This window comes from Chiloscyllium plagiosum, chromosome 5, assembly GCF_004010195.1.
Source record: "Chiloscyllium plagiosum isolate BGI_BamShark_2017 chromosome 5, ASM401019v2, whole genome shotgun sequence".
Taxonomy (NCBI): domain Eukaryota; kingdom Metazoa; phylum Chordata; class Chondrichthyes; order Orectolobiformes; family Hemiscylliidae; genus Chiloscyllium; species Chiloscyllium plagiosum.
In genome coordinates, this window is record NC_057714.1 from 70,761,266 (window position 1) to 70,774,071 (window position 12,806).

Below are 12,806 nucleotides of genomic sequence, written 5' to 3' on the forward strand. Positions count from 1 at the left end.
ATGCATATATAGAAATGACAGGTAATTTGATAGAGTTTTTTGTGATTCTGGTAATATCAAAAGAAAGTAAAACCATCCCATTATAATTCAAAAGCTTCTAGAGAGAAAAAAATAATAATATTTTGCCATGGACTGTAATGGCATTATTGGGAATCAACATTGGTTTGCCAGATGTATTTTCGAATTATGATGCAGTTGTGCAGGAGGTGGATGCAAATGAAGAGCTGCCCAAGTAAAATTTACATGTTGAATCTATTAAGACTGCATCAAACAAATTCATGTCATTGTCTATTAGAGCTAGTTATTTTATGAATGAATGATTTCTGAAGTTATGTGCTTACTGTCAAACTGGGTTGTTGAACCTCAACAAATTGAGAGTCAAGGCAATATTTGGCTCTTGGGAAAGTCAAGATAACGTTGAATTTTGCCGTATGAGTAAAATTAATGAAATGCCAGGTTTTTATTTTTGAAAGGTCAGTGACATTTTAGATTTATGCCTTGATGGGAAATCTGAGACAATGCAAATTTTCACTTTGTATCACGAAATTCAATTACAGTGCAATTCACCAGGTGAAAGTTTCATGCGATGGAGTGACCTAAGAAACTAATCCCATTCAGTCCATTTAGGCATGTTAATTTTCCCATGTAAATAAATTTTGCAGAGGAAGCAGGTGATTGAAAAATCCTGTTTTCCTTCTATTTGGTAATGGTCATGAGTGTCTCACAAAGTAGTTTCAATAGCAACTGCTGGTTTTGAATGGAGGTTCACATTTACAGACACCTGGATGGTAAAAGGCCTTCCTGTTCATTACACAGATCCTGTCAATGTTAACTATAATAGCAATTGGAATTATTTTGGTTTCCTAATCTCAATCTAGACTCAGATTCATGGCTTCAGCTGGGGTTTATATTCAAATCAACGAGCTTAAAAGAGCATTTTCAATTTGTTTCGCATTTTCAATGTCTACCAGTGGCAAATAGCAGAATTATTTATTCTGCCAAAGTTTTTTTTCCCAGCAATAGAGTTGTTTCCTAATTATATGCACACCTGTCAAGGTTTTTTCTAACTCAGTCTTATACAAAATCTCTGCCCATTCATGCAATTGCCAGAAAACACAAGATTGAAAACAACAAATTATAATGATTTGGGGGAGCTGATGTTGGACTGGGGTGTACAAAGTTAAAAATCACACAACACCAGGTTATGGTCCAACAGGTTTAATTGGAAGCACTAGCTTTTCAAGTGCTGCTTCTTTATCAGGTGGTAGGTTCAGGGAGTAACTGTTAATTAATGGAAGGAGCTGGGAATGACTGGCTGTTGCTTTATTCATGTGGAATCTAGAAGAGCATTTCTGCTTGTTCAACAGAAATTGTTTAAAATTCACCATTTGGTCTATGCAAAGCTGACTAGTAGATGGTTAATGTAACAAGTTGCATCTAGTAAAATGGATCAGGCTTTTGACTGAAAACATTGAGATATTAAATTTTTCTGTTATGCGCTTGTTGCATTTTGGAGTGTTTGCTATGTAAGCCTTCGTCACTACCCTGTTTACCTGCGACTCCACTTCTAACAAACTATGAACCTGCACTCCAAGGTCTCTTTGTTTGGTAACACTCCCCAGGACCTCACCATGAAGTGCACAATTCTGGATTAGTGGTGCTGGAAGAGCACAGCAGATCAGGCAGCATCCAAGGAGCTTCGAAATCGACGTTTCGAGCAAAAGCCCTTCATCAGGAACGCCCCTGGTGCTCACCTTCCACCCTACAACCTCACCATGAAGTGCATAAGTCCAGTCCTGATTTGCTTTTCCAAAATACAGCACCTCACATTTATCTAAATTAAACTCCTCGGCCTATCTGATCGAGGTCTTCTTGGCTGTCCACTACACCACAAATATTTGCAAACTATATCTCCTATATTCACATCCATGTAATTTATATAAATGACAAAAAGCAGTGGAACCAGCAACGATCTTCACAGCTCATTGGAACGCCTAATCCTGAGGGGACTATATTAAAAGGAAGTTTCCTTTTTTGGGAGAATCTGGAACTAAGATAATTAAAATAAAAGGGTCACCTCTTTAAAACGGAGATGAGGAAACATTTAATTTTCTCTCAGAGGCTAATGAGTCTCTGGGATTCCTATCTTCAAAATATTTTTAAGGCAGAGTTAGATAGATCCTTGATTACCAAGATGGTGAAGGAATATTGGGGCATGCAGGAGTGGAGTTAAAATCAGATTAGCCGTGGTCTTATTGAATGTCATAGCAGTCTCAGAGAGCCAAGAAGCCTACCCGAGTTCCTTGTTCGTGTGTTTATATAGCAGTATTGCTGTTCCTTCACTGTCGCTGGGTTAAAATCCTGGAACTCCCTCCCTAACATCACTAATGGTGTACTTGCTCCACAAGGATTCCAGTGAATCAAGGAGGCAGCTGGCCACCACCTTTTTGTGGTAATTAGGAGTAGGTAATAAATACTGCTTTGCCAGCAATGCCCGTTTCCCAAGATTGAATGTTTAAAAAAAACCTAGGAAATGTGATTCACTCCAATTTACCAGTTCATTTAAAAAGAAATGTTTATAAGCCCAAATAGTATTCTGGCTTAGGACTGAAGATCCATGCACTCCAGAACTAATTGAACCTTTATAAAGTATAGTTATGACATTGCTAACTCCCAAATATTCTGAAAAGAATATCCAGGTTTGCCCTAGTCACAGAACCAGGAAGAAAATATAACCCAAACAACATCCTCTCGACCATCACCAAAGCAATGGAAGAATTCATTGATTGTGCAATTAAATGGAGTTACTCTTCTCCAACCATTTAAAATCTTGTATTGAGAAATGGAATCAGCAACCACAGCCCACCATTCTGAGCTGAGGGGACTCCCTCTGCAGGGGCTTAGAGAATACACGCAGTGCCCAACAGTGTCCATGCCTTAAATTATTGAACGGAACTTGTGTCCATTGACTGCAATGATTCGCGATTTTTGGATCTCTCTAACATTATCACTCAGTTTACTCGGTTGTCAAGTGTCTCATTGATGAAATAGTTGTAGATTGGCAAGATGACTCATAATCCTTTGATTATAGTAGTATTAGGCTGCCTGTCATTTAATGGGTTTTACTTGTCACTATTAATTCTTCTTAATCTTGGTCTGTATTTGGTTAGTTGAGCTTTATTACTGTCATAGCACATGTCATTTTTCTGATGAAGTGAGGAGTTATCCTTAAAGTTATGCAGATTAAATACAATAGTTGTTTATTTCTGAAAACCTTTGAGATGACATTAAGATGATTATTTTGTTGATCAATTATTCACATTGGAAATGGTATATTGGAAAAGATCTCCCATTACTTACTGGGAAATAAAGCGCTGTCACAGCAGTAATCTTCCATGACTTAATCCACCAAGCAAATGTAATTGACAGTGGTTCGGGCAACGGTTTTTATTTTCTATACTGTCCTTCAGCGAACAATTGCAGATCTTCACTTTTGAATCTCAGACCTTGAGTTTCTCAAACAGATGATACAGGTATGAAGAAATTATTGTGAAATGATGTACCAATAACTACTTCAGTGAGCTGAATACATTGTTATAATAGATTTATAAATGTAGTTCTAAATGTTTTGGATGACTTTTACAATAGATCCGGACAACTGGAAGAAATTAGGCCTTTCAACTCTTGTCAAACCCAACGTTTCATCAAAGACCTGAGCAAATCATATCTTTTGTTAACCATATTCTTTGAAAATAATGCAGGAGTTTCAGTGCATGCAAAAGTAATCTCCTGATTTATGTGGGGACAAATTTCTCAAAAGCTTTAATAATGATTCTAGCACAAAATGTAAGAGGAAATTAATAAGTTTGAAGAGAAAAATAGCAATGTGGAACAGAACCACCTTTGCTACTGCACTTTCCAGGTTTGCTTGAATGTTTCAATATTCAATTCAGAACAGCATGCTATATTGTGTTTCAGGTGACTGCTTTGGTATATATTTTGAGTTTGCTTGGGCTTGAGGTCTTATCTAAGCATTTGATAGATAAATATTTCGGATGCCTTTCGATGCTTAATAATAACATTTAAATTAATACAAAGCTGCTGAATATGCACTTCATAAATATTGCTGTTCAGAAATAATGATGCCCTGCTGTGCAATTAACTAATAGAGTACATGGAGCCAAATTTGACACAGACTATCAACTGATTCCAAAATTAGGTCAGATATAAAAGCTGAATTTTCAGTAAGAGAGGAGGGTATCTGTCAAATTTTTATAAAGGCAGAAATAGCTGTTGTTGCTTGAATCATGAAGCCATAGCATAGTTACAGAAAGGGAGCATTCATTCTCATGTTTATGCGGGCTGCCCACAAGAACAATTCATTTCTTCCCACTCTTTACAAATGTGCATTCTTCAGGTAACTATCCAATTCTCTACCTCAATTGATCTCACAGGCAGTGCACTCCACATTCTAACAATTTGCTATGTAAATAGGTAGTGACTACTGTTAACAAACAGGGTTATTTAGATCTGATGTGAAGGTCAGGATTTTGGTTTTGGGTCAGATTTTAGATGGGATCAAATTGGGGGTCACAAATTTGCATTGCAAGGGGAACAGTTCCCAAGTAATGAGTTTCCTCAAATCGGCTGACTAGTGGCCAAGCGTGGGCTTGTAGAGTGCAGGGTTGGAGAGCCAATAAAAGGCCCAACAGCCCAGAAGAAGCAGAAGCTGCTTTTTTCTTTTCTTTTGGAACAGAACATGTTAGCTGTGTGGAAATTGTAATAAACTGGAAGTTAAAAATAATGGTAGACATCAATGGAGTAAAGTCAGACCGGTCCAAATAAATAACAGTTTGCAAGATTAATGAATTTTATTTTGTTTCACATTTCTGTGCTGCACAGAGTATTGCTCCCACTAGACATGACAGTTTATATGAACAAATCTTGATGATGTCTGTTGAGGAATATAAAGTAGCCAGGACACAGTAGCTATCTCCTTTGTTCTTCATCAAATAGTACAACTGGAAATTTACATCCACATGAAGGGCATTGAAAGATAGCACGTGACAGTGCAGCACTCCTCAGTACTGCATGGGACTTCCTTACTGTGGATGCTGTACTCAAATCCTGGATGGACTCCAGCATTGGCCATCACCTTATATTGGCAAATGGTGTGTGGTGTTTGGATGGTTACCTCAAATGTGAAGTACAAAGTTTGGTTGCTAATAGTCCCAATGGAAGATCTAGTTAATTGGACCACATTTTAATACGGCCAGTAATGGGAGGAACCGTCTTGCAGTAGATTTATAGAACTGGAGGAACATCCCAGCATCACAAAGATAAATTGAGTGATAGGCTGTCTCCCCTTTGACTACACCATCAACTGTTAGCAGAGCATAAGGAGACTAATCTGACTATAACTGCCCTAATGTAACAGTCAAGATCTAATGACCATCACAGGATCTTGATTAACATATTAAAAGATCCTACTATGATGTAAATTCTGTATTTCTCCAGCTGTCTCTAGCATTGCCCTATTCCCACTTGTCAAAACCTGCCACAGAGGGGGTAGCTTTCAACTTCAGTGAGCTAGATAGCTAGTGATAGCAGACTCACATCCTGTTGCACATCTGTATTCACTTCGGAAAGGAAAATTGTGGTGACATCTGCAACAAAAAGACAGCTCACAATAACTAGTTTGCCAATCCCTTGCTGAGGTGAAGAATGGTTGGTATCATATTGAGTTGAATTTGATCAGCAATCGGATCAGTATTAATTTTGTGGAATTTTATGGAAGATTCCTCTCTGTGAGGCCTGCCAATATTACTCTCACTATTTTCCCATAATCACCTCATTACCTATGACCAATTCTCCTGTGATGCCACACACATCTTATGTTCCACGGGTGGAAGTACTCACCACTGGTGGAACCTCCTGGGAGTCTTGGCACTGGTGCCATCTTTGAAACACTCCCATTTCCTTGGTATGGCATTGTCAGCCAGAAGTTGCCCTTCTGGGAGGGAAACCAAAATCGAGTACATCTCAAAGTACATAAGTGGCATGGCTGACACTTTACCATACATTCAAGTGCACATTAATATTTGTGTTGCTGTTTAAGAGCCAAGCTACACAGCTAACTCACCTTTGGCCTTATCGCGTCTTAGAACTCTGTGGAAGGGAATAATACTCTTCCAAAACTCCCAGTGCAGCCCAATATTCTCTCATTGTTGAATTCAAGACCATAATATACAGGAAAGCCTTCAAATGGATGAAAAAAATCAACCATGTGTCAAATCAATTCAGCAACAGCCAAAGTAAACAGCTAAAAACAAACAGAAACTATATTTGCATCTGGAAACAAAAAAGAACTGCTTGCTTTCATCCAGCTCTCATATACTGGAACTGGGTGTCATGTCAATCCTGTCTAGCTTGTTGCACTTGACACTGCTGTGTTCTATTAGGCAGATGATGATGTTCCTCCTTTTCTATGTCCTCATCTTGCACCTCCCAACTCTGCCATGTCCATTACGTCTGCTTCAGTTTGGCAGAGCACAGTATGCTTGGATTATGCAATCCACACCATCCAGGATGCTGTGCAATGCTCCCTCAGACCAATCCAAGCATTGGAACCTCAACCTCAATCTCCCAGATCTACTGTATGCTCCACAATGGTGTGGTCCAAGCATGGGCATTTTTGTAACTATACTTGGTCTCAGTTGGGGGGGGTTGAGTAACAGAGTCATGGTCCCTGGTTGTGGAGGGTAGCCTTGCCTCCTAGTAATCATCTTTTTTTAAGGCATTCAATCCTTGACAAATACTCCTCTATACATTGGGACATGGAGTACAAAAACAAGGAGCCCACGGAGTTCCTCTCCATGGACCTTTGACCTCGGGACCTTAGTCTGATCAATGTAACACATGAAGTACTGTACAAATATAGTCAGAAATTGTTAAGGTGGTATGATTAGTGATACCTTATCGTCTCACCCCACATCACTCAATGAAGGCAGCAATGTAAAAAGAGCATGTTAGTGATTGCGTCGAGTTCAAGACAAGAGGAAATCAATTCTATGCCCTGTGCTGCTGCTGATATTTCAGATTGTCTGGTGAATTGTGGCCCACAGGTGCCACTTAAGATCAGTTCTGCTTCACAGAGATGACTATCTTCAATCTGCGATGACTAATGATACAGTCAAGATTGCTTATGACCAGGATTTGTATCCCACACAGTTGAACATTGCATACATTTCATGTATAAGATGCGATGATCAGACAACTTCATCCTGTATTGAGTCAGTCCAGATCAATGTCATCGCCCCTTAAAGGACATTACATCACTCATAAGTAGAGCCTACATGCTCAGACAGAAATAAAACACTTCCTCCACCTACTCTGGATATAGTCGTAGTCATCTTCCATTTCAATAGCGTTTACAAGTCTCCTGAATAAGGAAGGCAATACAGGTCAAACTTGATACAGTGAGTCACAGACTCAGCTTGGTATTAAGAAGGTCTGCACCCTCAAATATCTGTGTTCCTCTTTCCTGACACTTCCTGACTGGCCCATGGCATACTGAGTCTTCACATAGTTTTGCACATCTCTGAATTATAACTTCACCTCTCAACATTACCCTTGAGCTCAATACAGGGTGAAGTTGTCTGATCAAAGCATCTTACACGTAAAATGTATGCAATGCTTGATATGTGGGATACAAATCCTGGTCATTAGCAACCTTGACTATGTCACTGGTCATTGCAGATAGTCATCTCTGTGGCTTAGTTGGATTAGTCATACCAACAATCATGCTGTATTGTACCCCTCTTGAGGTCAGGGTGGTGGTGACCATGGATGACCTGGCCTCTCCCACATCCCCTGCAGTATTCCTCCAATGCACTATCATCTTCCCTCATTTGTAATAAGTCCCCTCCCTTCACAGTTACTGTGTCCTTTGCATCGCATTGTACTGTCTCTAATCCCCAGAATCATGTTTCCCAGTTTCCCCACTATAGTGCATTCACTGATTAACTCCCTTAGACTGACTGCAGGTGGACCGATGTCTAATTTGGATGGAAATCCCCAACTGATGTGTGATTCAACCCTTGACCTATCTGTGCACTGTTCTCTAATTGATTTCCCACGACTGTTCAACTCTGGTCTCCTCACTATCGGAAGGATGTTATGAAGCTTGAAAGGGTTCAGAAAAGATTCGCAAGGATGTTACCAGGGTTGGAGGGTTTGAGCTATAGGAAGAGGCTGAGTAGGCTAGAGCTGTTTTCCCTGGAGTGCTCTAAGTTGGTATGGATCATCTGACTGTGACTATGCAAAGTAGCTGACTGAATGTATGCAAGTCCCTGGACTTGACTTCCTTGGCTGAACAGTATCTCCCTTGACTTCACCAAGGACTATTCCTCTTCGACTTTAAAACAGCCATTCAGGGGAGGCTACAGGCTGGTGGTATTATTGCTGGACTGTTAATCCAGAGACCCAGGTTATGTTCTAGGGAACACAGTTTCGAATCCTGCCACAGACATGGTGGAGTTTGAATTCAATACAAATCTAGAATAAATGCTCTAATAATGACTTTGAGTTGATTGTCGGACCTATTTGGTTCATCAATATCTATTCGGGGACAAAACTGCCATTCTTACCTGGTCTGGCCTACATTTGACACCAGACCCACAGCAATGACTCTTAACTGCCCTCTGTGCAATTAGGGATGGTCAACAAATGGGACGAGCAGTGACATCCTCATCCTGTAAATGAATAATAAAATAATTTTGGTTGATGTCCATGCAGAGTGTTTACCATGGACACTGCTGGCACATTGGGCAGATGTGGGTTTGATGTAGCACAGTGATCATGTCCACTACCTTGACTGATACCTGCTGACCACCTATTAAACTGCCTGGGTTTGTTTCTGTGTTAAAGGACATGACAAGACAGAAATACTGTGAGCCTATAACACAAGGCACGACTGAGATGTTGTTGGCGTTCAATTAGGCACAAAGTGATAAAGCACTAAGAAAATACATGTAAAGCTCTGAAATGCACTCTGGTCAAATCTGTGAGCTGGTGCATGCCATAGTATGCAATTTGTCCTGGCAGCAGCATTCCAATGAAAGGTGCCTGTATACTCCAAAATGATGCATTGAAATTCAGAACTGTATTGGAGATGTGCGACCAGGGTTTAATGGGATTGATACATGTCTGATGTATATATCTGTGATTGGGAAGTGGGGCTGGGGGAAGCAATCCCAATCTGTGGAGTCTGCCCTAAGTTGGTAGCAACTGTTTCCAAGATGGAAGGCCAGAGGCAAGCTGCAGTCACCAGGTAACTGATGAAAATGGTCACCATCTAGTTTCTGCCCAAGGGTGAGAAACTGCTTATTAATGAGGTGAGATGAGATCTTAATGCATGCAAATAGGCCTCAACACTTGGTTGGAGAACTAGACTTCATGCTCTCAATGTTGAGAATCTCATGACTGCCAATCTCACCCTATATCACACTAATGCCCATGTGTTCAGAGGCCAGGGAAATGCTGCTCCTATAGCAAATAGTACTCGCTAGCACATGCTCCTGACAAGCCAGGGGTGAGTGCCATTTGCAGGCTCCCCTTTCAGCTGCAGACAAATATAATTTTACATGGTTTCCACATGAATTATGGTAAAAGATTATAAGAATATATTTAACCGATTGTGTAGCTTCAACAAGTTCATTGATCCTTTCCTGAAAGGCCATTTTTGTGTGGGATTTCAGTAATGACTATTATTCATTCCACTTGATGTAACTTTATGGAATAGCTAGTCCAATTACCAAACTTCGCACAGAAATATTTAATATGCTAAAATTAATGTATAACAAAGAACTGTGGATGCTGGAAATCTGAAGCAAAAACAGAAATTGCTGAGAAGCTCAGCAGGTCTGACAGCCTCTGTGAGCAGAAAACAGAATTAATGTTTGGAGTCCAGTGGTTCTTCAGTTTTTTGTGTCTATGCAAGACAGAAGTAATATGCGCCTGGTATCTGTGGCTGAGAGGGCAAAGCACTAAAAGGCAAGGTAATGCAAGGCAGGGATGTTATGAGTATCTGGTGGGCTCATAGTGAGTGAGTGCTATGACAGTGACAAAGAACCCAGAGATATACCCTGTCCAATGCATGAACTGAGTGCATGTCCCTGAGCCCACGGTGTCTATGTTGCAGTGTTGCAATGATAGTTGCCTGTGAAACCTGAGATGCAACAGTGAAGTGCTAAAGCATTCTGTAATTGGTTTTGGAGATATGAGATATGTGATTCTTTGAAGCCGGCACATATCAGATGGCAATGTCCATGGATGTGAGATGCATGTGGCCAGTACCCATGGAGCATGTCCTGAAATGTTGTTGTCAGGGTTCAACATGAAGGTTCTTCAGAGAAATTCGTGAACTGTATCCGTCAGGTGCCTGCTTTGGTTTCAAAATCATCTTCTTGATGTCTTATTTGTTTGGTGAGTTTAGTAAGAAAGGAAGCTGAATAAGATGACTTGGCGCCATTAATAAGGCATTTAGCAATTAATACTCCCCATATTTGGCAACTTACTGCTGCCTAGCAAGAATCTGGCCTTGTCACAAATTGATATTGTCGAAAGTGGAAGTTTAAAATAACCTCTTCTGGTTTGTTGTCCTCAATGCTTAAGAAATCCAAGGATATACTTTTGACCACCTAGTTGGCATTAGAAGAAAAATGTGTACTACCAAATATTTGAAAGGCTATAGAGGGAAATTTATCTTAATGTCAGAATTACACCAACCTAATTTAACTTGGGAGCAAATATGTCAAGGAAATGATGAAAGGCAATCCTTATGCAGATCTGGTGTTTATTAATGGCTGTGAAAATGTATAAGAAATTATTGAACCTAGTGGGACAGTGAGCAAATAATGATAAAATTTAGCATGATCTGAAAGTCAGAAATACCCAAGATCCAGAGCTTTGCACATCTCACTAGAAAAGTTAAATTGAACTGTGGTTAAGTAAATGAAATGCACATCAAGAGCTTGAGAATTTTAGCATATATGTATGTGTAGATAGATGGAATACTTTAAGTACACTTCTCATCACCATTTATCAACAGTGTAAATAACAAGAATGATATTAACTATTATCTGTGAACTAAAATACAAGAGCCTGATCTGACACTGTGATACCTCAGTGTAACTTCTCAAGGCCATTTTGCATTGTCAGAGGCTATAATTTCATCAGATAACCATTCAAGTGACAGTCACCTTTGCTCATAATTTGTTATGCTATAGAGGGTACTAAAGAACCCTTTCAGTTTGTATCATAAATTCAAGTTCGATAACAATGTAAATATTTTAATGTTTCCATTTGAGAAAATTATTGCTAATTCCCTTAAAACTATCACATAGAGCAGAATCTTATTGGGATCTGAGTGAGATGGACTACAGCAAGATTTGTGGCAGAATCAAATGAGATGTCCAGTGAAACAGATCTGGACGTCAGTAACATGTAGCTCCATTTTTATTACTGAGTGCGAAGCAAGTTTCTTGCGAGGCAACTGCAAATTTCTAACTCAGTGTGATTAAAGCATGTCAAAACGTTATTGATAGACCAACTCGCCGGATTCATTTGCAGCTTCCTATTTTATCAAATACACCGACCAAACTAGACATTGAGAATATCTGACATGGAAGCCAAAGGGAGTACCTGGTTAATTTAACTTGCCACTTGTTTTAAAGGACATTATGTTGGATGCCAAGATATGGAGGTGCCAGTGTTGGATTGGGGGTGAACAAAGTTAGAAGTCACATGACACCAGGTTATTTGAAATCACAAGTTTTCAGACCGCTGCTCCATCATCCAGTGAAGACACTCTGGGCAGTCTGAGTCCGAATGCTGTTCTCATAAGGGGTCAGAAGTTGAATATCAAGCAACCCACCACCCATGTTATTGAGTTATACCGGAATAAGCCCTACTGCCTACCATATCTATACCAAACAAAAACACCAAACTGCACCAATCCCATTTACTTGCACTTGGTCCATAGCCTACTATGCCCTGGCATTTTCTCTTAGAGGGACACACTAGCCCTGAATTCTCATAACATTACTTTTAAAAGACTTCTACTTACCTGCAATTAGTTGCTCCCAGTCTATTTTTGTCACATGCTATATAATGGTATTGAAATTGGCCTTCCCCCAATTTAGACCCAACTTCTGCACTATCCATATCCCTTTCCATAATGATCTTTGAAACCTACAGAGCTATGGTCACAATCCACAAAATGTTAGCCCATTGAACCTTCAACTGGCTTGTTTCCCTAGGATTAGGTCTAGCACTGTCCCATCTGTAGTAGGACCATCTATGTACTGGTACATCTTGATTCTTGCTTCACTTTTGTGAGCTGTGTTTCCTGCTGGAATGAGAGAGAAGCAGTTATTAAGGAAAATGAAATTGGATTGTAGAGCTGTTAGTTTTAGTGCAGGTGGCCTTGTCAAGTCAGTGGGAGAGTGTTGGAGTGGTGTCGGAGATTGGGGGGTGTGACAGAGAATGAGGGAAGATGTTGTGGGTATTAACAAGACAAATAGAGTGTCAGCCTTCATGGAGACAAGTACAGTAACAGCCCTAATGTGGGTAAGGAGTATCGGAGAGAAGATGGTGGTATCTTTGGTGGTGAAGTGAAGAATGTTATTGACTTACTGGTCGTTTCTTCAGATAGCTGAATTTGCACAGTGCAGGTGGAAACTTGAGATCAGGTCTGGTGTTATGGCTTCCACTGCCTCCATTGCATCCCATCCAACTCCACATCC

At 40.0% G+C, this 12,806-nt stretch overlaps 1 protein-coding gene across 4 annotated transcripts in view; it reads left to right on the top strand.

Moving 5' to 3' along the window:
* Positions 1 to 12,806, top strand: part of LOC122549981 (G patch domain-containing protein 8) — an 859,839-nt gene that overhangs the window by 685,898 nt on the left and 161,135 nt on the right. Inside the window, exon 1 of one of the 4 annotated variants that reach the window (XM_043690315.1) lies at positions 3,256 to 3,533. The exons of the other annotated variants lie outside the window; for them this stretch is intronic. Within the exon in view, the coding sequence (XP_043546250.1) occupies positions 3,525 to 3,533 (9 nt within the window). The 5' untranslated portion in view covers positions 3,256 to 3,524. Of the gene's footprint in view, positions 1 to 3,255; positions 3,534 to 12,806 lie in introns of those variants that run through there. 4 annotated transcript variants of the gene reach the window in all.